This window comes from Equus przewalskii, chromosome 8 (genome assembly GCF_037783145.1).
Source record: "Equus przewalskii isolate Varuska chromosome 8, EquPr2, whole genome shotgun sequence".
In the NCBI taxonomy this organism is placed as follows: domain Eukaryota; kingdom Metazoa; phylum Chordata; class Mammalia; order Perissodactyla; family Equidae; genus Equus; species Equus przewalskii.
In genome coordinates, this window is record NC_091838.1 from 84,125,200 (window position 1) to 84,150,092 (window position 24,893).

At 62.6% G+C, this 24,893-nt stretch overlaps 1 protein-coding gene across 35 annotated transcripts in view; it reads right to left on the reverse strand.

Annotated features, from left to right (window-relative positions):
• The window catches only part of PLEC (plectin), a 56,529-nt gene that overhangs the window by 20,326 nt on the left and 11,310 nt on the right, over positions 1-24,893 (reverse strand). For 6 of the 35 annotated variants that reach the window (XM_070632299.1, XM_070632279.1, XM_070632280.1 and 3 more), the window contains 8 exons: positions 4,010-4,071; positions 3,493-3,582; positions 2,523-2,600; positions 2,350-2,442; positions 1,175-1,341; positions 418-533; positions 233-339; positions 33-152 (listed from right to left, as the gene is read on the reverse strand). In XM_070632299.1, the coding sequence (XP_070488400.1) occupies positions 33-152; positions 233-339; positions 418-533; positions 1,175-1,341; positions 2,350-2,442; positions 2,523-2,600; positions 3,493-3,582; positions 4,010-4,071 (833 nt within the window). Of the gene's footprint in view, positions 1-32; positions 153-232; positions 340-417; positions 534-1,174; positions 1,342-2,349; positions 2,443-2,522; positions 2,601-3,136; positions 3,173-3,492; positions 3,583-3,716; positions 3,732-4,009; positions 4,072-4,854; positions 5,147-7,927; positions 8,178-9,562; positions 9,943-10,485; positions 10,656-12,092; positions 12,193-15,504; positions 16,298-20,096; positions 20,350-24,893 lie in introns of those variants that run through there. The other 29 variants (XM_070632271.1, XM_070632273.1, XM_070632289.1 and 26 more) reach the window with 26 other exon arrangements.

Sequence of the window (24,893 nt, forward strand, 5' to 3'; positions counted from 1 at the left end):
CAAAGGACCCTGGCCTGAACGGACAAACCCACCTCGATTTCCTCGAAGCTGGAGGGGAACTTGCGCTCCTCGAAGGCAGCAGTGTGGTGCCGGATCCACTGGAGCAGCAGCAGCACCAGCTCCCGGTACTCCTGCCAGCGCAGCTGCAGCTCCTGAGTGGCAAGCAAGGGCCGTCAGAGGCCACCAGAGGCCCCCATCCCACCCCCATCTGGGCCCACTGGCCACCACTCACGTTGGCCTTCACCCCATCCTGCACGTCAGGCACGCGTGGCATGGCGTCATACAAGGATGAGACATACGTGATGATGGACTTCTCATCGGGCTGAGGGACATCCACGTCTAAGGGGAAGGGATGTCAGAAGAGCCCCCAGCAAGAGGCAGGGGAGGGGAGAGGAAGGAAGGGTTGGCGGCATGTACCCTCAGGGTCCAGGAGCCGCGTCACTCCCAGGTCCCGCTCTGCCACAGAGAAGGCCTGGTCCAGGTTCTCCAGATTGGTCTGACGATACACCTTGTTCATGTCGATGAGCATGGGCCTGCGGGCAAAGGGGCAGGTGGGGCAGGCAGGCAGGGACACAGAGGGCAGTGAAGCCCATCAGGTAGTCAGCACACAGACAGGGACACACACACACAGATCCTCCTACGTATCCCTGCAAACACAGAACCCCAACCCCACACTCACCCTAAAAGTTACAATGCCCACCCCACTAACACCGAACCCGGCCCACAGAGGCGTCCGTGCGTGGATGCTGTGTACTTTGCACCCCTTCCCCCGCAGCTCAAGGAGTGAACAGCGGGCACCGAGCAGAGGGTGCCGGTCAGCCTGGGCTCCCTGCAGTCACCCTGCCTGCCAGGCCCCAAGTCCTGGGTAGGGGCTGAGGTCCCCCGGGGGCTGTCCCCATTGTGGCCTAGCCACCCAGGCCCCTTCTGGGGCATCCACGCAGGGCAGACGCTCCCGGCCTCAAGGAAGCCGGCAGTGCCTCTGGAGGGGCCTAGAGGGCAGCGGGAAGGGTGTGGGTGGGGCTGGGGCTGCTCGCCTGCGCCTTCCCCGCTAGCAGCACATTCCCGACAGCGAGTTCACCCCTCCACACCCTTCCCGCCCCAACTTGTTGGAAGTCTCCAGCCGAGGTACTCCAGGGGCGCCCCACCCACAGTCCCTTTGCCCCCGGCTGCGTACTTGTGCCGGTGGATGATGGCGTTGAAGAGACGGCCGTCACGCCAGCTGGAGGTGAAGTTGTCACAGCGCAGGCCCTGGTAGCCCTCCACCATGCGCTGAGACCACAGCAGCAGCTTCTCCTTGGCCGTCATGTCCTCCGACTGCCCGCTCACCTGGATGTCCGAGATCTGCCCCATGCAGCGGGCAGGAGGCAGGAGCTCAGCCACAGCCACCCTCGACCACTTGTCTGAGGGTAGGGGCAGCTCGGCACCCAGTTGGGGTGCACAAGGAGCCACAAGGCCAGCTGAGGCAGAGAGGGCCCCTCCAACAGCAGAGGAGCCACTGGGACCCGCCACACCTCAGTGCCACAAGCCCAGGCTGCTCCAGCCAGCAGCTTCCATGGAATAAGTCAGAGCCCCGGCGCCCGCTGCCACCACAGGCTGGGTGCCCCAGCTCTCTCAGATGGGGAGCAGGGGCCTGGGGCACACCCTGCACCCCTCGAGTTGGTCATGGTGGGCACAAGGAGAGCAGCTGTAGGCACTGAGCTAGCTCAGAGCCCCACACCTGAAACAAGCTGCCCATCTGGCTGCAGGCTGGGGTCTCTGGGGGCTGGGCACGGTATGCCTGGCAGCCCAGCCTGGGCATGCTGCAGCCATGCACCAGCGGGTCCCTACACTCAGTGCAATCCTTCAGGCCCAGGTCTGCCAGCCTGTCTGGCTATCTGCACACCTGCCTGCCTGTCCCTAGCTGTCTGCCTGTGGGCCTGCCGGTCTGTGTGACTCAGCTGCCGTGCCAGCCAGGTTCTGCCCGCCCGGCTCTCAGATTTGCGGCTTCCTGTGCAGCCAAGGAAGGCAGAAGGTGAGTCAGCCAGTGCAGCGATGCTTCTCCAGAACCTTCCCCCACGGGCGGGCGGGCAGCTGCACCAGGAGCAGAGAATGCATTCCTCTACAGGGAGGCTCTGGGAGTCCTGCCCAGCCAGGGCCAGAGGGCACAGGATGGGCCTTGGAGAGAAGCCTGGGCCCTCAGGCCACAGGGCTCGCACAGGGATGGGGCGGGGGCTGGACTGGGGGCTGGCAGGAAGGCTCTGAGGTGCCAGGATACCAAAGGCTCCAGCACCCAGGCCACACACCCTGCCAGACGTCAGGCCAGCCTAGAGACTCCCAGGGGTGGGTGAGGGTCGGTGGGGGCCACCCTACCTGGAAGTGCAGGATGATTGTCCAGATCAGGCCAAGGGTCAGCTTGGGATTGCCGTCAGCAATGTCATCATTCCTGATGTTCACCAGCTTCACCTGCAAGCAAGCCACCCTGGGTCATACCTGCGGGCCAGCCAGGAGGGGCCTGGGGCCTGTGGCCAGGTGGGCAGCCTCACCTGGCGATGCCGGAGGTAGTCCAGGGCGATCTGAACATTCTGCAGCTTGTGGAAGCGCATCCTCCCTTTCTCGCGGGGCTGTGAGAGGAGGCATGGCCGGTCAGCGTGCACAGAGCAGAGGCACAGCCCGACCCACAGCTGCGGCTGCCAGCCCACCCACAGAACCCCCCAAGGCATCTGTGGCAACTGAACCAAGGGTCTTCCCCAGGGAGGCAGCAGCCCTCCCATGTCCCTGGTTCACCCTCCCCAGCTGGGAAAGGGGACCACCGGTCCAGGGGCCAGGCCCAGCAGGGGTTTGGGACGTCCAGGGGCCAGGCCCAGACTGTGGGAAGGAAGGAAAGGGGTGGGGGGGAGACAATAGCCAGGAAGCTGTGGGCGGAGGGAAGTGGCATTCAGGGAGGGGGTCCTCCTGCCTGCGGTGGCAGCCCCAGCGGGTCCCAGGCCTGGCCCCAGGCAGTGCAGCAGGCAGGACAGCAGGCAGCTCGACACATGGCCATCTGCTGCCCAAGCACCAGGCACAGGTCGGGCCAGACTGGCCACTGGCCCCAGGTGAGCTGAGCTCCTGGTCTCGGGGAGCCCACGTGCCGCTGTGGCCAGTGGGCACAACCACTCACCAGGCGTGAGCTCCTGATTACGTCCCGCTCTCTTGGCTGCCCAGCCAGAGCAGGGCAAAGGGTAAAGGGCAGAGGTCAAGGTTCAGAGTCCAAGCAGCAGAGAAACCAAAGCAGAGCAGAGCATGAGATTATTGTGTCAGGGCTCCGACGCAGAGGGCAGCAGGGCCGTGCACCCACGGCACAAGGGTTGGGGCCACTCCCAGGCCAGGCCCGACACTCTGGACCAGGAGGCACAGTGGCGGGTGAGGCCGGGCTGAACAAGGAGTGGGCATGTGGGAAAGGCCCCAAGGAGGGAAGGCAGACAGGGGCATCCAGGTGAGAGGCAGGCGGGGCCACAGAGGGAGGGGCACACGTACCAGGCTATCCCCGGAGAGCACCTCCAGCAGGGAGATGAGGTTGTGGCCATCACGGAGGTCTTCATACAGGTCGCTGATGTGTCTCTGGGCCTGGGGGGACAGAGGGGCTGGGATGGCCACAGGTCCCCCAGAGCCAAAAGTAGGCCCTGGGGCGGCGGGCATAGACCCCAGGGGGCAAGAGGCAGGGGGCCCACAGAACACATGCCACCCCGAAGAACACCTACCTCTGCCCTCCAGTGCTACAAGAAGAGACGAGGAGAGACGAAGAGGAGGAGGTGGAGGAGGAGAAAAGAGACAGGAGCGCATGGGGAAGAAGAGGACAGAAAATGACAGGTTTCAGAGATGAAAGGTGAGCTGCAGGCAGCAGGGACAGCCTCGGGCAGGCAGGAGGGCAGGGAGGGCAGCTCTGTTCTGGCTAGAGGGCCAGGGCACCCTCCTTTGCCACCGCCCACAACCTCCTCAGCGCCTGCAACCAGGCGCACATGCACGCACACACATGCGCACACATGCCACTAACCTTGATGAGGTGCTTGTTGACCCACTTGGTGAAGGTTTTCTTCTGCACGCGGTCCCTCTCATCTGGGAGAGACAAGGACAGGTTACCCAGGGTCTGGGAGAAGCCCCGAGAGCCCCTGGGAGGTGACCACCATGAAGACACAGTAGCTGGTGCCTGAACAGGGCCTCAGAATCACACACTGAGACACAGCCCCCACCTTGCTGCCCACTCCCGCCCCCGCCCCCCCCAGACCAGACTGGCAGACCAAGGTGCCCAGACCCCAGCCAGCCCCCAGACAGCCCTGTCCAGACAGGGAGTGGCCAGGCACATAAGGTGCCCCCTGCTCAATCCCCCTATTGTCTCCTTCCCAAAATGGGAGGGTCCAGAGCTGGCAGCCGCACCCAGAGCCCACAGCGCACAAGTCCCAGCCTGCCCCACCCCCACACATGCTGCCTCCCTGAGCCCTGAGCAGAGAGGTTCCAGGCCAGGACCCAGGACTGGTCAGAGGGGCGGCACTGTGTCCTTCCAGCAGGGCAATGGGCCTTTCGCTGGGCGCAGAGAGCCCCCCACCCACCACAGCTCTATACCCAAGGCCCAGACAGAACTGCCAGCCTTGCCAACATGGGCCCGATCTCTGTGTTGAGCACCGGCAGCTGCCCCAGCCCCACTCCCCCGACCCCAGCAGCTCTGCACCTGGGCCAGGACACATCACACTGCCCAAGCCGCTGTCTCAGAGTCTGTCCCCCAAATTCAGACCATCAGAGTCTGCCCCCCACCACCCCCCGCCCTGGGACCAGGCTTCCTCCTGCAGGAAGCGGGCACTCCTGGCTCCACATCCGACCTTCCCAGCAGGGAGTGCCCACTACCTTTCTTGCCCTCCGAGGCCCTGAGCACAGCCAGGTAGAGGTTGTCCTCTGAGGTGGTTCTCTTGTGACTCAGGCCCTCGGGCTCGGACACACGGAGGCGGTGCTGAGACATGGTGCCCCTTCTGTGCTCGGTCCCTCAGCCTCCAGGGGCTGTTCTCCAGGGCCCGAAGTGGCACACAGGCGGCTGAGGCTGCTGCGGCTCAGGACGTGCTGGCTCACAGTGCGGGCTCAGCTCCCAGCCGAGTTGGTGTGGCCACTCCCTGCCTGCTGTACTCCCCAGCATGCTGTCCCCGCCCCCAGGGCCCCACCCAGCCCTGCCCACCCCCCAGAGAGGGAGTGTCCCATCTGGAAGAAGGAAGACAGCCCCTCCCCCACAGCCACACCCTGCGCCGACAGAAACAGGAAACCAGGGGTTTCCTCACCCACCCTGCCCGCAGCAGTCCCTGGAGGGACCCAGGGGGATGAGGGGCCCTGGCACCTTGCTGCATACCCACCGGGGCCAGGACCACAAAGGACCACATGCCATCTCCACCGCCACTCTGAAGGATGCCCCCACCACAGGGAGGGGTGCCTGAGTGTGCCTGGGCCCAGGGGGCCTGCAGGCCACACCTCTTAGAGAGCACGCCATTAGGCTTCAGCCCAGGGCGCCCCTCAGCCTGCCCACCCTACCTGCTGGAGGGACTCTAGGAGGAACCCCCAAGCTGAGTGACACCTGGCTTGGAGGGACCAACTGCCCACCCTTTTCTTGCAGCCCCCCCAAATCACACCTTCTCACAGACCTAATGCCCTGCGCCCGCGGCCCCTGCCCCTTCTAGGCTGCAATGCGCCCCTGCTCAAGGGCCACTGTGGTCCTGTGCTGGCCTGGCCCTTCCCGAGCTGCCCACCAGCACGTCCTGGAGCAGTGCCCCCGTCTGTAGGCAGCGCACACGGTGGGCAGGAGCAGGCACATAGCTGAGCGATGACTCATCAGGCAGGACGGCCCAGCCCCGAGCTACAGGAACTCTGCCCCACATTGGGGAGGGGCTGGGGGCAGCAGGGAGAACCCAGAGGGGGCCCCGTCTGTGAGTCAGGGCTGGGGAGGGGGCCGGGCATGTTGACTCATTAGAAAGGAAGCTGCACCTGGGGGCAATGGGGCAGGATGGGTGAGGGGCTTGTTTGCAGTCGGGCGGGATTCACAGCAGCTATTCAGGATCATAAAGGTGGAAGAAAGGGGCAAAGGGCACAGGGGCACCGCCTGGCTCCCTCAGGCCAATGACAGAGCTGCCCACGGCCGGCACCGGACTGCCCTGGCCGCCCGACTACCACAGGAAAGAACGCCCCGACCACAAGAAATTTTCCAGTTTGAGCATCTGGCTTGATGTGATCCAGCTGTGAGCTGCTGCCCCCCTCCTGTAGCGCCTTCAGCCTCAGTTCCCGGAAAAGCTCCCCCCACCCCCATCCCTGATGCCCCTGTGTGGCCACGGGAGGGCGCCCAAAACCCATGGGGTGGGGGGCACCCAAGCCAGACAGAGTTGGTTACATCCCCCACCCCCACCCCCGCAAGCCTAGAGGCACAGCCAGACCCCCAGGGCTCTGCCGAAGGTCTTATGCTCCTCCCCACCTCTGACAAGACCCCTCAGCTCCAAGCCTGGATTGTGAACCTGGCATGAGATGCAGGGAGACCCTCCTGCTCTATACAACCCCCCACCCTCATCTGGGCAGGGCCTGAGGAGCTTGGCCCAGCTTGGCAGCCCCCACCAGACATCAGCTCTTCACCCTCCAGAGGCCACCCAAAATCCCAAATCTGCTCCCACACTGGTCAGTGCTCCCAGTACAGTGCATGCTGAGAACTTCTCACACACCCACCTGGCCCCTCCCCAGGTTTAGAGCCTATAGAAATGCCTCTTCTGAGGACCCCTCGCCCCGGCAGCTGTCCAGAGTTCAAGAAGCCTGTATTGAGCACCTACTGAATGCAGGCTCTGGGCTAGTCCAGCAGTAACAGGGAGGTGGGGTCCCTGCCTGTAGGGATAGGGTGTCATTCTGGTGAGGGGCACAAATACCACAGGCCCCTGGGAGCAGGTCAGGAGGTGGGAACAGGGAACTCCAGGAGAAGCTGAAACCCAGAGGAACCAAGACTTGTGGGAGCCCCAACCCTAGGCCCCAGCCTAAGCCCCTCCTCCAGCTTTCTCTCTGTCTCTAAGGGGCTTCTAAGGATGTTGCCCCAGGTCTGGGCAGGCCTCCAGGGCCAGCACCAGCACCGTTTCCCCTGGAAGCTCTCCTGCCCCAGGTGCCTCCTTCCCCTGGGCTCCTCCCAGGGTCTCAGAGCTCATCCTCTCCTTGAACCTGCATGGCCCCTCGCTCCCAGCCCTGCCTCCCTGCCGGCCCCTTGCCACTGGCTGTCAATGCTCCTCCCTGCCCGTCCTGTTCAGACCTCAAACCGACAGACCACCCCTCCCAGGCTGGCCCAGCCCCGTGTGCCCCCAGCCAGGCCACGCTGGCTCCTCCAACACTGCTGCACGCTCAGCTGGCCCTCCCCAGGACACACTCGCCCCAGCACTGTCCCTCCTGCACATCTGCCTGACCCCTGTCCTGCCCAGGCAGCTGACCCTCTGCCACCAGCCCAGTGTCCTGGAGAGCTGCCTATGGCCCTCTCAGGGGTATCACTGCCCCCTTTCACAGACATGGAAACAGGCTGGACATCCCCTAGCCAGCGAAGCCACTCCTGGGGTGGGAAGCCTACAGCCTGAGAAAGGGATCCGCTAGCCAAGGAGAAGAGCCCCATTTGCTGAAAGCCCGGAGCCCCGCCCTCAGCACCTCCCACCCGCCTCCCGCGTCCTGACTGCCAACTGCCTGGTGCCTTCTACCAAGGCCAGAGCCGAGGCCGGCCCTCCCACCTCCCCACCCCCTTCTCCAGAGTGGGAACAAATGCGGCCGACGGGACCTCGCCCTGCCTTCCTCCTCAGGTGTTTCCGGAGCAGAGAGCGGGGCGGGGCTGCACCTGGGCTGGGCACCACCTCCTTCCCGGCCCAAGTGCCAGATCTCAGCGGAGACTGGTGCCCCCTCCCGCGCCACCACGCCTCTCAGCCGCACCCACCTACGCAGCACAGCTGCCCGTAGAGGTAGCCCCTGCGGGCGCGCTCGCAGCCCCCGTCCAGCCAGCACGGCCGCTCCAACACAACCTCCTTCTGTGCGGCGAAGGCGCCTCCCGCCCCCCATGTGCCGGCCGCAGCCATGAGCCTGGGTTGCCCACTGAGGACAGCAAGCAAGACGCGCCCTGCCTCTGCTCGCCAGCCCACGCCGGAGACCGCCGGCGCCGCGCTCCACACCCTCCCCGACGCCGGCAGCGGGCGCGCGGCCCAGACGCGGAGAACCTGCCCCTGGCGGGGCGCCCCGCCCAGCGCGGGCCAGGAAGCCACGCCTCCACTTGGAGGGCGAGGACCCCGCTCCGGAGGGACTAGGGCAGGGGGAGGCTGCCCTCGAGGACAAAGGGGCCTGGGAACTTGCGAGTGCCCAGGCTCGCGCAGAGGGGAGCCCCGGGGGACGCCCGGGCGCCGGGAAACTCCCCTCGACTGACGTCCACAGGGAGGCCGCTCCCAGCAAGATGCGCGGAAGAGGCTGCGGCGACGGGGTGGGGGCGGGAGCATCGGGCTGAGAACAGCCCGGGACAGAACAGAGACACGAGGGGCACCGCAGGGCAGTGGGGGCGGGCAGCAGGCCAGGATAGTGGCTGGAGGGGAGCCCCTTGTTGACGTGGGGGCAGGAGACGAAAGTGGGCCGAGGGAGGGAAGGCCCAAATCCAGCGGGGAGAAGCGCCGGCCTATGCATTGTACTGAACGTCCCTGCAGCTGAGTCACCAGTAACTCCCCAGCCCCCAAAGCCTGGCCTGGAAGCCCCATCCTGACTCAGACCTTAGGTCCAGCGGGTCTGGCACGCAGGCTGAGACGGGCAGCCCTGGCCGCCCCCACGGCAGGCGAGCCCCACACCCTGGGGGGTGCCTGGGCACAGAGCTGAGCACTACCTCCATGTCCTGGTCAGGGCAGTCCCTCTGGCCAGAAGCCCAGTCCCCGCGGCCCCACCCAGCTCCATTTACTGGAGCGGAGGCAGGCAGGCAGGCCCCACCCCTCCTTGCTGGGCTGTCCTATGCTGGGCATGGCTGCCGCCGGCTATAACCCAGAGCAGTGACTTTGAACACAGGAGGGCAAAGCGGGCCTGGCTGCACGCCCCGTACAGTCCTGAGCCCTGGCAGAGGGTGCTCAGGCACCTGCCTCACCTCTCACTGTGGGCAGGAGGCTCTGCCCAGGCCCAGCCCACCTCAGTCTGGCTCGGGAGCTCTCCCAAGACCTGCCCCAGGACACCCACCCCAGGACACCCGCCCTGCACCTGCCAGCTGCGGTTTCTGTGTTGACAGTCACCTGTGCTCACCCTGTCCCTGGCAGCGGGGGAGGGGCCGCCCTTCCGGAGGGGGCGCTCTGGCACTGCCCACGCTCTACGCTGATGGAGCCACAGAGCCCTAGCCCCACCCCAGGGAAGCGGGCCGGGTCTTCAATGCAGGGTGGGAAGCAAGGGGGCACTACTGCTTTCCCATCACGTGCTGGTACTTAGCTCCGGGACGCGAAGGGGAGGGCTCAGGGAAATGCGGGGCGGGAGGGAGGTGGCCCGTCCCTCGCCCCGCCTCGCCCTCAGCCTCTTGGCAGGGGTGGCGGCTGGCAACAGCTGCCCAGGCGCTTACCTTGCTCATCTTGAGCCCGCTGGCGCCCCCTGCGCCAGTGCCACACAGCAGCCAGGGTGATGACGTGGCCCACGACCACCAGGGAGGGAAACAGGCTGCCGGAGGGCTCCATGGCTCTGGGGCCGCACGGCTGCAGGCAGGGCAGGCAAAGCCGCCCTTCCGAACCGGCAGCTCGGGGCCTGGCAGCTCCCTCCCTGCCCTGTGTGGAGGGCGGGTGAGGGGGGGGTGTCCCACGACCAGGGACCGCCCCACCTGCGGGGACGGCCCTACCACACTGTCTGCCTAGCGCCCTGGACTAGTCCCGTCCTCTGCACCAACTATGCTCCCGCCTGCTTCCTCTCCCTCCTCCCTCCCAGCAGCTCGGCCACTTGGCGCTCCCCACCCGCCTCCAGCGGGCGCCCAGCTCAGCTGTCCCTGCGCAAAGCTATCACGCTCAAGGTTAGCTGGAGCCTTAACCCCTGCTTACCCACGGCCACACCCGCCAGGAGGAGGGGCCTGCCGCGACGTGGGGCCAAGTGCAGTCCCCCCCAGCAGAGCTGGGGCAGCCTCAGCATGATTCCTCCCCCACTCCGCTGCCCCCACCAGGAAGGGTGACTGAAGTGCCCGAGCACCCCATTCTCCCTCCAACCTCTGGTGACAGCTGCCAGGTGCCGAGGGGGATGCGTGCCAAAGCCCCAGCCCTCGCTGGCCCCCTATGCTTGCAGCTGACCCAACCACACTCAAAAACAAACACCCCCCCCCAAAGTCCCAACGCCCCCCATGGTGGGTGGCGGACAGTGTAAGAGGGAGGGGCTGGAGTGATGGCCTGGGAAGCAGGCTGTAGGCTGTACCCAAGGAAATAAGGACAGAGCCCCTTGCTCTCCAGTCCCCAGCCCCTGGCCCCACTGGGCTCTCACAAGGCTTTCAAAGGCTGCCCCACCTACCCGGCACGATCTTCATTGAGGACAGTGGCAGGAGCCCAGAGGGCAGACAGGGAGTGGGTGCGGGGTGTGGGGAGGGTCACAGGCCCCTCAGAGGCGGCAGCAAGCCCGGCAGTGGCGGCAGCGCGGTGGGAGGAGGGCACGGTGGTGCCGCTGTCAGCAGCAGTGCCTGTGTCCATGGGGGAGGGGAGGGATGGGCAGGGGGCCCAGGGGGATATAAATATCTGAGGAGGGCAAGCAACGCCCGTCATTTGTCCAGACTTAGAACATGACGTGCAGAGCGAGGGCACCCGGGCCCACGGCCTTCGCTCGACTCCAGCCTGGCAGGGCAGCGCCACCCGACACTCACCCCCCAGATTCCCACTGGCGATTCTAATAATAAGGAGCTGCCTCGGAACAAGACCTAGCACTTTCACAGAGAGCTCAGCTCAGGGGCGCCTGTCCCAAGGGGTGTGGACGATGGCGGGGGCGCACTTGGGAAAGGCCACACGGGCAAGAGGGAAACCCTCAACACAACACCTGGCCCCGAGGGATGGGACAGCTCGCTCAAGGTCACACCACCTGCCAGAAACCAAGACAGTCCCAAATCAGGCTGGGCCACGTGAATGCCCACCCCCCGGCCCCCAGGCCACTCCTGGTGCCTCCCCTGGCCCCACCCCAGAACCCCAGCAGCCTCTGGTCTGCAGAAGGCCTGGGGCCAGAAGTCGCCATCAGCAGGCAGGCCCACACCACATCCTGGGCTGACCTGGACCTCAGTGCAACTGGGAAACAGGACACGGAGGTCTCAATCCTGCCCCTCTTCTCCCAGAAGCCTGGACTCTCTCAGGCCCTGGCAGACAGCAGGTTGAGGACTAAATATAAGGATATATATCCCATTTTGTAGTATTTCCTGTGGGTCAAGCACCATCCTATTTTAATCCTCAGAGAACCCTATGAAGGCCTATGCTATTATCACGTTGTACAGACGAGGAAACTGATGCACAGAGAAGGTGAGGAGCTTGCCTGTGGTCACACAAGACTGTGATTTGAGCCCAGGTGGCCTCTCTGGCATGTGTGGTCAGCCTGCAGCAAAGCACAGCAAACCACACTTGGCCTCTGACTGTTGAGGTAGGAGCACCCTGGTCCACGTGGCGAGCCAAGGGGTGACAAGGAGAGGGGTGGGAGGGCCAGGTCCACCCAAGCCTCCTGCTCACCAGCCTCACGCTTCAGAAACTCACTTCTGAAGGAGACTGGCCTGCAGTGGCAGCTCTGGCGGGCCGGGGCGGGGCTAGGGGAAGCCTAGAGGAGCCTGGGGGAGGACTGGCTCCTGGAGGTGAGAGTGCCCCTTGAGGGCAGTGCACAGCTCTCCACACCCCACAGAGACCTGGGACAGGGCCTGCCACTTCCAGATGCCTCCTTCCCACACCAGACACACCCCGGGGCAGCTCTGAGATGACCTGTTCATCCCTGCATCCCTGAGTTTTGACTCCTGGGCAATGCAGGCAGCCCCAGCCCTGCCAGGGCCCCAGCCACAGGCTGCCTGGGAGAGCCCAGCCCAGCTCAACCCAGCCGGAGGCCTTGGTCCCTCCCTCCGGCATGCCCACAGCCCCGTAACCCAGGACCTACCCTACCTTGGACCAGCTGAATCAGTTCCTCCATGCTATACCTGTCCATGGCCACCGAGCGCGGGCCAGAGCACAGGCCAGGCCGCTCCAAAAGGCGGCAGAGGGAAAAGGAAAGGAAGGCAGGAAGGAGGGAAGGGGTGGGAGGGCAGAGGAAGGGCTCGCTCATGCCCTCGCCTCCCCACCCAGCTCTGGGAGCTGTGGCTCCTCCTCATGGCCACCCCTGAGTCAGCGAGCCCAGCAGAGCTGAAGCCCTGTGGACCAACGGGTCAGACCAGCTGGGGGGTGCGGTGGACCAGCCGGCCCCAAATCCCTGAGCCCTCAGGCACAGCCCACATGGCCCACCAGTCTTCCCTACTGTGCCTGCCCTGCCCAGCGCAGCCCGGCCCACAGGCCCCATCAGTCCTGCACTCCCTACTCCTCCTCGACATCCTCATTCCCTCAGCCCCCACAGCTGGCCCCTTCTTCCGCCCACATCCCCTACAACCAGCTCAATCCCAGCCACCATGGCCTCCAGCCTGGTGACATCTCCTAACTGTGTCCCTGCCTTTGTGTCCCTCATGTACACACTGTCCCACACAGCCACCACAGGCCCCGGCAAAAGGCAACCTAATCCTGCCACAACCCTGCTTAAAAGACCTGACAGGGTTCTCCTACAGATATCCCCTTGAATGCACAACCCAGATGCAAAGCTAGTGAGTGTCACAAGGCAGCTGGAACCACGTGTCCCACGCGGGGTGCCACGTAGCCATAAAAAAGAGCAGGGCAGCTCTGTGTGCTGCCTCCACGTCCCCTGGTCTCCTCCGGGACAAGTGCCTCGCGGGAGGCAAGGTGCACAGCGGGGTGGGGAGAAGCAATGTCCTCGAGGGCCACTTGCTTATGACGGATAAGATGCCTCTGGAGCAGATGTGCTGAGAGCATTCGGGAGGGTACCTTTTCTCTATAAACATTTTGGTTCTTTCTGAATTTTGAGGCAGGCGAGGCACTGCTAATGCCCATAAATGAAATTCACATGTAAAAACCCATTCCACCGGCCTTCCACCACAGAAAGTGCACCAAACTCCTCGCCACAGCCACAAGCCTTCCCGGATCCTGGCCCTCCCGCCACGCGCAGCCTCCCTGCCTCTGCGGGGCTGCTCTTGGTGGAGTGCAGTCCTCCTCATGGGTCAGGGCTCCACTCAGGGCGCCTCCTCAGAGGGACCCACCCTGATAGCTCCCAAAGCTACTTCCCCATCACTCGCTCATCCCCAAATGCTGAGGGCTCCCTGGGCCAGGGGTTCCATGTGGGTCTGGCCGGAATGTGGCTGAACAAGCTGGCAGATGCCTTCCCACACGACTGAGCAGACCACCAGGGCACAGGGAGGGAGTGGGGCCTCAGGGGTGGGGAACGAGGTGCAGCAGGCACATCTGACTGGCCTGAAGTGTCCACAGCTCCCCAGCAAGGGCTGGAGAGACAGAGGCAGCCCATTTGACCGAGGCCATTCTGGGGACCAGTGCAGTTGGCCCCACACGGTTCTGCCCTCGCTCTTCTGCCAACTGACTGGAGAGGAGCAGGGCTGCGGGGAAGGAAGGGGTCTGTGGTTCATTACTTGATAATTTTTAAATCTGAGAAGTCAGTGGTTCTAGCCCCAGCCTGAGTGTGGAGCCATCGTGACCCCTGCAGACAATGACACAGTCCCACACCACACCCAGCACCCAAGGCACCCTGGGCATCCTCCTGGAGCGACAGTAGCCCCCGGTCCTGTGCTTGGCCCTGAGGGAGGAGGAGAGCCCACACCCGCAGGCCCTGACTCAGCCTGGAGCTGGAGCTCATTTCCTGTTGGAAACTCTGAGCTGCCACCAGCGGCTGCGGCTAGGAAGGGAAGACTGAGTCACCTCCGTCAGGGCTGGGGGGTGCCCTCTGCTCTGCCCACTGCAGCCACACCCAATCCTCCCTCCTGGCCCCACTGCCAACTGCCCACCCAGCTGCCCAGCCTGGCCACAGACAAGGAAGGAAGGAGAGAAAAGGAGGGGCTCACCACACCCATGACCCAAGAAGGCGGAGAGGGCTGGTCAGCCAAACCACTGAGGGTGGGCAGGGGCGCCAGCCAGGGGAAGGCCAGGGTAGAAGGCCCCCTGGGCTAGGATCTGGCCACTGGATGCTGATCAGTGCTGACCAAGCACCCGGCCAAGAACTGTCTCCTTGACACTCTCACCCCATTGACAAGAGTTGGGGAGGCCACATGACTTGCTCAAGGCCATAGGGAGAGCCCGGAGGCTGCCTCTCTACCCTAGGATGAGCTCCTACAGCGTGGCCCTCTCAGGCCCAACCCAGACCAGGCCAGAACTGGGGCTCCCGCTCAGAACCTTGGGTCTGCACCTGGGTCCCTTGACCCCCATTCACTTGGCAAACTCCTGCCCACTCTGCTGGTCTCACCCCTGGGCCCCTTCCCAGCCCCTTAGAGAACAAGTTCCTCCCTGAATGGTGAGACACAAAGAGTGAAGCAGGGATCAAGCCTGCCTTGTGATAGGGAACCCGGGCCGCCTCAAGTCAGCACCACTGCCAGTGGGCTCCGAGAGCGCATGTGCTATCCTCAAGCTGCACGGGACACATGTCATCTGTCCACCTGGGTCCTGCCAGCACAGGTGCTTAGGGACAGAGGGATGCTACAGAGAAGGGGCATGGCAAGGGGCCACTGACAACCCCTGCGACAACAGGACCTGCTCCATCCTCTGGGACCCAGCTCCCACCAGGAAGGGTCTGCCTAGACCCTCGGCTGGGCCCAGCACCTGCCACGCCCTGGCCTCTGGCCTGCTGGCAATGCTCCTGCCTAAGTTCTGCTCGTCTCCCCACCCCTCCACTGCCGTCAAGCACTCAGTCACAATACAGCATCTGAGCCACAAAACCACACGGGCAGATGTCACCCCCACTGGACAGACTCAAGGCTCAGACAGGTCAGGCAGTTTGCCTGGGCCACACTGCTGGAGAGTGGGGACAACACCCTGCCCCATCCCAGCCCCTCCTCTGCACACCTCCGCCTCACGCAGAGAGGGCCTTGGGGCAGACAGGCCACTGGGACCAGGAGCGGGGGCAGCGAGGGGCTAGGACGAGGGCAGCACTGGGGATGGGGCTAAGCTGGCGTGGGGCAGGGCTGTGCCAACAGCTGCTCCTGCCAGTCCAGGCATTATAAGCCCCACCCCTATCCCCAGGGCGTGCCTGGGGATGGGCTGGCAGCAGCCCACTGGCTCCTCCTTGGCCTATCCACCCCAAGGTCCTCAAGCCAGGAGGAGGAGCCACGTGGGTCCACCACCAGAGCTCCCAGCACCCTCCAGCAGAGAGAGCGCCACCTGCTGGTGTGAGCAAAGCTCCCGCACACGCACTGCCCACCCCAGCCCACCAAGCATTCCCGCCCCCCAGGGCTGGGGCCAGGAGCTAGCTGACCTGTGGCTGGGGCAGGTTCCGGGCCTGGACTCGCCAGGTTTCCAGGGGAGGTGGCGGGCACCACAGGGGCCTCAGGTGCCCCCTGCTCAGGCTCCTTCCGGCGGTAGACCCGCCGGTCCTCACGGGCAGAGTCCTCGGCTGGCAGTGGCCCCCGCTTGGGCGGGCAGCCCAGGGGACCCTGCACAGCCTGCACGTGGGGCGTGCGGCGCGCAGGCATCACCATGGCGACAGGGCGGCGCACGCGCTGCAGAGAGGCGGGCACGATCTCCGGCGGCAGGTGCAGGTACTGGCGCAGGTGGGCAATACCCTCGTTGGTGAGGTACCAGTAAAAGTGGCGCCAGGCGAAGGTCTCCCGCACCAGGCCCCGCGCCCGCAGAGAGGCCATGGCACGCATGACCTGCAGGTTGGTGACGCCGGGCACATGGGGGTGCAGGCTGCGGGGCCGCCGGTCCTTCTTGGCCACCATCACACCCTCGCGGAAGAGCACCTCGTAAATGGCCCGCAGCTGGTCCAGCGGCATGAGCATGCCAGCCACCATGGCTGCCGGAGCCGGTGAGGCGAGGGCAGCAGGCGGGGCACAGGCAGGAGGTGCGACGAGGTGCCCTCGGCAACGGCTGTGCCAAGGGCCGGCCCGCAGGGCAGGCAGGCCGCGGCGCTGAGCTCGAGGGCGCGGGCTCCGGGCTGTGGCGGCGCCTGGCTCCCTGGCTCGGTGCGATTCCTGCCGGCACTGCCGCCTGCCCGCGGCCTGCCGAGCCGAGGCTCCCGCCCGCCCTCCGGGACGCCCAGGCCGGCCCCCTCTGACTCAGCAGCACAGGCGGCCCCTCCCACCCACAGCCAGCAGGGCCCCTCACGGAGTGGGGGGCACCTCGCAGTGGCAGCCTCCTCACCGCAGCCCCCCTCCCCTCCCAGGCCCCAGGGCTCCAACGTCAGAAATTACATCAGTTTCTAAACACTTCCTTCAAGGTTCCCAAGCCTAGAGGGCGTCGGGACGAGAGTAGCTGTGGACCAGGAATCTAAAAGGGTGGCAGACGGGCAGAAGGGAAGCGGGGAGCAGAGAGGGCAGGAGGGGTCTCAGGCCACGGACCCAACTCAGGATTGTGGTCTCAGGACTTCATGGATTCACAAGGATCTGAAGAGGGGGCTGCTGGGCCATCCGGGCCCCTGGGGCACTTGAGGTCTGAGGGAGGACTAGGACCTGGGGGGCAGGGGTCTGAGGGGAGAGCTGGAAACTTGGGGGTCAGGGGTCTGAGGGCAGAGCTGGGATCTGGGGGGGCAGGGGTCTGAGGGCAGAGCTGGAAACTTGGGGGGCAGGGGTCTGAGGGCAGAGCTGGGGTCTGGGGGGCAGAGGTCTGAGGGGAGAGCTGGGGTCTGGGGGGGCAGGGGTCTGAGGGCAGAGCTGGGGTTTGGGGGGCAGAGGTCTGAGGGCAGAGCTGGGGTCTGGGGGGCAGGGGTCTGAGGGCAGAGCTGGGGTCTGGGGGGGGCAGAGGTCTGAGGGGAGAGCTGGGGACTCGGGGGGCAAAGGTCTGAGGGGAGAGCTAGGGGTCTGGGGGGCAGAGGTCTGAGGGGAGAGCTGGAAACTTGGGGGGCAGGGGTCTGAGGGGACAGCTGGGGTCTGGGGGGGCAGAGGTCTGAGGGGAGAGCTGGAAACTTGGGGGGCAGGGGTCTGAGGGCAGAGCTGGGGTCTGGGGGGGCAGAGGTCTGAGGGGAGAGCTGGGGACTTGGGGGGGCAGAGGTCTGAGGGGAGAGCTGGGGACTCGGGGGGCAGAGGTCTGAGGGGAGAGCTGGGGACTCGGGGGGCAGAGGTCTGAGGGGAGAGCTAGGGGTCTGGGGGGGCAGAGGTCTGAGGGGAGAGCTAGGGTCTGTGGGGGCAGAGGTCTGAGGGGAGAGCTAGGGTCTGGGGGGGCAGAGGTCTGAGGGGAGAGCTAGGGTCTGGGGGGGCAGAGGTCTGAGGGGAGAGCTAGGGTCTGGGGGGGCAGAGGTCTGAGGGGAGAGCTGGGGACTCGGGGGGCAAAGGTCTGAGGGGAGAGCTAGGGGTCTGGGGGGGCAGAGGTCTGAGGGGAGAGCTAGGGTCTGGGGGGCAGAGGTCTGAGGGGAAAGGGCACAGGCAGCTGCTTTAACACAGGGACAGACCGGCTGCAGGCACCATTGGCTGCTGTCCACCAAACAGGCAAAGGGATAGAGCCCCCACCTCCAAATGTGAGGCCAGAGACAGCGGCCACCCTATTGAACACTTCTGATGCCAGGCCAGATCAAGGCTGGCCTAGGAACAAGGAGTCCTCTGGGAGCCCAAAGCACTCAGAGCAGGGCTCAGGGTGGGGGGCTCCGAGTAGGGCCTCCACCCACCCCTCCCCTCAAGCCAGCTGTCAGGCTAGAAACTCAGCTGCCACAGGGAATCAAAGTCACCAAGTCCCTGCAGCCCCGTGCCTGTCTCCCCTGCGGCCATGCAGACACCCCACCCTGGGCAGCCTGAGGCCACGACACCGGGAGAGGGTTAGGGACTGAGTGGAAGGGGGCCCAGGAGCGGGATGGGGGAAGGGGCTGCAGGCTCAATGTGGGGGGCTGTGCAGCCTGGCTCGGCCACAGCCACACCCATCAGTCATCCCCAGGTCCCCATAACTGAGGTTCCAACCACGGATATCCTGCATCTGCCCCATTCCACCCAATACCCCCTCTTCCACGCTGTGCTGCACCGAGCAACACCCGGATCCGCGTTCTCCCCCTTCCTCGAAGCCGACACACCCATTCCCACCAAGCACAACCCGGGAACAGATCATAAATAGGGCGGGGGTGGGGGATCCCGCGGTGGGAGGCGCCGGCGGGCAGGCGGCCAACAGGCAGCGCGTGGGGGCGGGTTTATGGGGCCGTTGCCATGGCACCTCAGAGCGCGGGGGGGGGGGGGGGGGGGGGGCCTCCAAACACGGACACACACACACACACACACACACACACACACACACACACACGAGCGCGCGCTAAATCGTGGAGGAGGTGGCGGTGGAAACTCTGAAGGCACAGCCAACTGTTCCCATAGCCCTGCCCGCCAGCTCACTGCGGCACCGCCGTCCCTCCGCCTGTCCCCTACAGCCAGCCAGGCGGGAAGGGGGCCAGCCCACGCGGAGACTGCCTCCGGGAGGGTGGGGCGCCGGCTCAGGGAGGACTCACCGCAGAGGCGGGAGTGGGCAGCGGCCACGCCTCCTCAGCCCAGCAGCCCCTGCAGACCCTCCGCCTACTAGGCTGTGGCTTGAGGAACCAACAGCAGCTGTGGCCCAGCCTAGCCCTATACCCACAGAGGCTTACTCTCCTGGCCTGTCCCTCAGCCCTCCTGCGCGCCCCCATGCGCACCCTACAGCCCTACGCTCACCTCCTGCGCGCCCCCATGCGCACACTACAGCCCTACACTCACCTCCTGAGCTCCCCGTATGCGCATCCCACAGCCCCCACACTCACCTCCTGCACTTCCCCCACCCCTGTCCACCCCATACATCCAAGCCATCTTTCTGGTTCGATGCCCCCACCTAATCCCCAAGCTCCCCACCAAACCAACTCATGCCCCCCTTCCCAAACGATTCCAAGCCACACTTAAGGCCCCTCAAACACTTGGACCTAAGATCTTTCCTCCTCCTACACAGGCATGCATGGGTCTTTGGCCAACCCACTCAGCCCCGGCACTACCCATGCCGTCCCCTGCAGGAGAGGACAGCAACTTGGGGCTCCGAAGAAAGCGAGCGGAGCACGCTGGGGAATCCCCCTCCCTCCCACCAGCCCGGGTGCCCTCGGGGATGAGAGGAGACGCAGGGAGGAGCCTGGAGCAAGATGTTCCGGCCTGCCTCGCCTGCTCCTGCACACCTCCCCCTGACCCCCCCCAGCCCCCCGGATTCCGCGCCCGCGTTGGGGCGCCCCCCCAGGTCCCAGGGCTGCGAGACTGCCCCTCTCTGCCCTGCCCCCACCCTGCGGGAACCGCAGCCGCAGTTGCTGATTCAGCACCCAGAGGGCCAGGGCGGGCAGGGAGAGCAGACCCCCTCCCCCCCCCCTCCACTGCAGGCCCCTCCAGGTTTCCAGGCAACCAGTCGGGGCCTCGGGCAGCCCCCAGTCGCCCCACCCCAGAACAAAGAGCCGCAGTGTGGACTTGCCCGGGGCCAGCCCGCCTGGCGCCTCCCCAGTGATCCCCACGGCACTGCCCGTCCCCTTGCACGCTGGGCTGCTGGGCTGCAGGGCTGCAGGCGGGGCGGGAGGGGGGGGGGGAGTCCGGGAGAAGAAAAGGGGCTGACCCGTTACAAAGGCCAGCTCCCACCTCCGCCCCACCCCCGCCGCCCCGCTACCGCAGCCTGCCCCGCCCCCCGACACTCACTGCAGGGCTGCAGGGCTGCAGGGCTGCGGCTGGAGTCGCCCCCCCGCTAACCCAGGGCAGACCCCGCACCAGGTGGAGCCTTGGCGGGGCACGGGCCTGGGGTCTCCTGCGGCTCCAGCTCGCCACCCCTAAAGCTGCCCCTGGGACGGCAGACGCTGACCGCTGCCCTGCGGGGGACTGCATCCAGCCAGAGGTCACTGCCTGGTCGGCGTCCCCCGGCTCGGGCCCCTTCCCCGGCCCGCACCTTTGAGGGAGCTGATCTCGTGCTGGATGGCTCGTGAGGGGTCCATGTCTCCACCGGGACTGAGGGCGGCGTCGCTGCCGCCACGCAGAGTCCAGCCCCGCACCGCACTGCCCAGGCCAGAGCCGCAGCCTGGGGGAGGAGCCGGGAGGCCTGGGGCGGGGCTTGCCGGCCCGGGGCGGGGCTTCGGCTGATCGATGCACCCGGCAAGGCTGCCCCGGCGGTGGCGGCGGCGGCGCATGCTCCCGGCTTTGCACCGCCCCCACCTTCCTGGCGCCTGACCCTGCGAACTCCAGCCGGACTGCCAGGCCACCGGGCTGGAACCAGGCGCGTGGGCCTGCCCACCCCATTCCACCATCTCCAGGCCTCCGGCGCTCGCCACTCTCAGAGTGCTCTCCGGGCTGCTCGTGCACGTGGCTCCCCTGGCGTCGAAGCCAGGGCCATTCACTTCTTACTGGAGACACCCACCGGTCTGGGCCTCCACCGACCTCCCCAGCCAGCATCCTGGGTGCGGAGGGAAGGCGGATCCCACGAGGGCAGGGGCTGGAGGCCTGCCCGCGGTTGTGCCCCAGGACTCTGGACCAGCCCCTTCACCACAAGGATTCACTTCCCCACCTCCCATGCCCCAGGGGTTCTGCCCCTGCCCCCCCTTCAAGCCTCATGCCCTCCTCCACCCACAAGCTCCTCTGAGCCACCTCACCCCGTCCTACAACTCAAACTGCCAGCTATGCCTGACTCCCAAGATGATGTGTCCAGTGGGGCTCTAACCTGCACCCCATCTTCTGCCTCTCGCACTCAGCAAATGCCGTCAGAAGTTGTCTTGGGATACTCTTGTCTTCCCATCCCTGTGAGTGTACCACCATCTACCACCCAGTGGCTCAGGCCTACCCCCCAGGGTCATCACCTCCCATGGCCAGCCCCACAAGTCCTCGCGGCTCCACCCTCCAATCCATCCACTTGTCAGCATCTCCACTGCCTCCTGAGCCCATTGGGTGGCAGGCAGGCCAGGACGAGCTTCCCAGGGCCAGAGCAGCCTCACTTCCTTCCATGAGGCGGATCCAGGTGTGTGTGGCAGAGAGTGTCCCCCCAAGTGCTCGCTCCCTCGCAGCCCCTGCTCCTCTGAGCACCTAAACAGCCTCCACCAACCACCCATCAGAACCCACACCAGACTTGTCAAAGTGGCCGGCTTCATGTACGCTTCCAAAAGATTCAAGAGATTTCTTACCGGCTGGCAATAACTAGTTAGAAAAACATAACAGAAAAACCCTTCATTAGGAATGCAAGATATAAGCTACTCTGGAATTAGATAAATAAAAATCAGTCAGAACTTAAGTGCAGAAAGCCTCACATGCACAAAGAAAGAGACGGGCCCATGGAGAGACTCCTGCTCCCAAATGCAGAGGCCCAACGTCAGAACCATTGCCCCCAAGTCAACCGATGCATTTAGATTAACTGCACTTCCAATCAACGCCCCCGCTGGCCCCACTCAATGACTCTGTTAATAATTGCCTCCTTTACCCACTTGCATAATTTTATATCAGATTGGCGAGGTTCTGCTGTTTGTTTGAAACTATAACACTGGGTGCTGGGCAGGTGGAGGGAGCAAGCCCTCTCAGGCACGGCTGGGGGACATCAGCTCTCCCTCCTAGCTTGTCCCCTCCCACCCACAGAGAGGGTATGAGAATCACTGTTGGCCTCCTGTTTATTCCTCTGGAACTCCTTTATGGAAAATCAAGCAAATACCAACCTGATTCTTGGTTTTCCAACCCTTTTAACACAAAAAGCGACATCTGACCCTTGCTTTTCGGTCACCCCACACCTAGCTGGTCTCCCGTGTCTGCCCATCTGCCTGCCCGTGGAGCACACCAGCCCCTCCTCCTGTGAGAGCCAGCACTGAGCAGGTCCCAGGATGCTGTTTCCATCTTCCGCTCTTACACGCACACTGCGGTTTTAGATCTGATAGCCACTTTCACTGGCTTGCTTCCCACAGCTTCACCAATACAATCCAGAAATCCAGGTTTTTGGATTTTTGCCAGTCCGACAGGTGAAAAATGGTATCTTGGCGTAGATAAAGCTTGAATTTTGCATACTATTTGACCCAGAAATTCTATTTCTAACAATAGTCATAGACACGCACATTGATCCAGCTACAAAGCTCTTCACTGCAGCAGTTTCCAATACCAATAAACAAAACAAAAATAGCCTAATGTTCTATGAGAGTGGATTAGTTTAAACATGATATAGTTACCACAGAAAGGAATACTATATTGTAAATTAATGTCACAAAAAGATGTCAGTGTTGTAACATTAAGTAAAAAGTTACATGTATTTAAAATACTTCATAACATTGTTACAAAAATTATAAATAAATTATACTATAAAACACCGTGTACATTTTTTTAAAACAAGAAGCACAAAACAAAAAGACACAGAAGTTTTACAGTACAACCACCACCACAAAGGGCGACTTGAGGGGAGGGTGGCGAATGAATGGTGACCCCCAAAACGATATGTTCACAGCTGAAGCCCTGGTATTTGTGACTGCGACCTTATTTGGAAATAGGGTCTTTGCAGACATAATTCGGTTAAGGATCTCGAGATGAGATCATCCTGGATTATCCAGGTGGGCCCTAAATCTAATGACAAGTGTCCTTATAAGAGACAGAAGAAGAGAGACACACAAAAGAGAAGCCACCTGAAGATGAGGACAGATTGGAGTGACGCCACCACAAACCAAGGAATGCCAGTAGCCACCAGAAGCTGGAAGAGGCAAGGAAGGTTCTTCTCTGGAGCCTTCAGAGAAAGGCCAATGCCTTAACTTTGGACTTCTGGCCTCCAGAACTGTGAGAGAACAGCTTTCTGCTTTTGTAGACCACCTGTTTGGGGTAATTTGTTATGGCAGACACGGGAAACTAATAAAGATTCTGTTACCAGACGTGAGGTGCTACTATAATAAATACCTAAAAGTGTGGAACTGGCTTTGGAATTGGGTAATGGAAAGAGGCTGGAGAATTTTGAGCTGCCTGATAGAAAAAGCCTCGATTGCCTTGAACAGACTATTGGTAGCAATATGGATATTAAAGATGTGGCTGGTGAGGATGTAGAAGGAAACAAGGAACACATTACTGGAAACCGGGGGAAAGGTGATCCTTATTAAATAGGCAGAAAACTTAGCTGAACTGTGTTCTAGTGTGGAGTGGAAAGGAAAACTTGTAAGTGATCAACTTGGATCTTTAGCTGAGGAGATTTCCAAGCAAAGTGTAGAAGACATGACCTACACTTCCTGCTTACAGTAAAGTGCAGGCGGAAAGACAAATTGTGGAAGGAACTGTTAAGCAAAAAAGGAACTAGCACTGGTGATCCGGGAAATACACAGTCTATACAGATTGCAGAGCATGCTACTGTTGGGTGACTCACTGTTAGGAAAGCGTGCTCTGGAGAGAAAGGCAAGGGTGTGAGGGACAACCTTCTGCTGCAGAGATTACACGTCCGACTCATAGGTCCACTCAACTATCTCAGCAGAAGCCAGGAACAACATCCATAAAAGATCCATGGAGCATCCTCCTGTCTAAAGGCACGGACCCCATGACATACATCAGAGACCCACAAGGTTTATGAGAATGTCGTGTCAGCAGGAACACTGCCAGCTTGGACTGAAGAGGACAGAGGCAGGCCAAAATGAAGGAAGGCTGTTGGAATTCTGGGATTCTGTAGGCAAGAAATGGGGTAGTAGAGCTTCAAACATATGCTACCCTTCAAGAAAAAGGAAAAGTTACTCTAAACACAGAGCCTTGGGCCCAGAGGGTGGGGCCGTGGGCAGAGGCTGGCAGAGCCAGAAGTGCAGAGAGTAGAGCATCAAGCCACAGAGGAATGTTCTTGGGGCTTCAAACCTAATGGAATTTGCCCTGCTGGATTTCAAACTTGCTTGAGACTGAGGATCTCTTTCTTTCTTTCTCTGTCTCCCTTTTGGAATGGCAATGTCTATTCCATGCCCATGCCACTATTATATTTTGGAAGTATACCACTTGCTTTCTACATTCACAAGTCCACAGCTAGGGAGGAATTTTGCCCCAGGGTGGCCCATACTCAGAGTCTCACCTATACCTAATTTAGGCAACTTAGATGAAACTTGGAACTTCTGAGCGGATGACATTCAGATGATATTTTAGACTTGGAGTTGATGCTGTAATGGATGGAGACTTTGGGGGATGTTGGGATGGGGCAAATGCATTTTGCACGTGACAGACATGAATTTTAGAGGGCCAGAGGGCAGACCACAGTGGGTTGAATGGTAGACCCAAAAATATATGTCTACCTCCAAACCCCTAGAATCCATGAATGTTACTTTATTTGGAAAAAGAGGCTTTCCAGTCATAATTAAGTTAAAAATCTGGAGATAAGATCCTGGATTACTCAGGGAGGCCCCAAATCTAACAACAAGCGTCCTTACAAGAGACAGAAGAGAAGACACAGGGGAGAAGGCCATGTTGAAGATGGAGGTAGATACTGGAGTGACGCAGCCAACAAGCTAAGGAACGCCAACAGCCACCAGAAGCCAGGAGAGGCAGGAAAAGAACCTGCCCTCAGGCCTCAGAGGGAGCGCCACCCTGCTGACACCCTGACCTTGGACGTCTGGCCTCCAGAACTGTGAGAGAATAAATTTCTGTTGTTTCAGGGCCATTCAGATTGTGGCAATTTGTTACGGCAGCCACAGGAACCTCTTACCCAGGGTGTTCTTTGGGGTCGTTTACTCCGTAAACAACCATGAGGTCCTGTGGTAATAATAACAGTGAAGCTCAG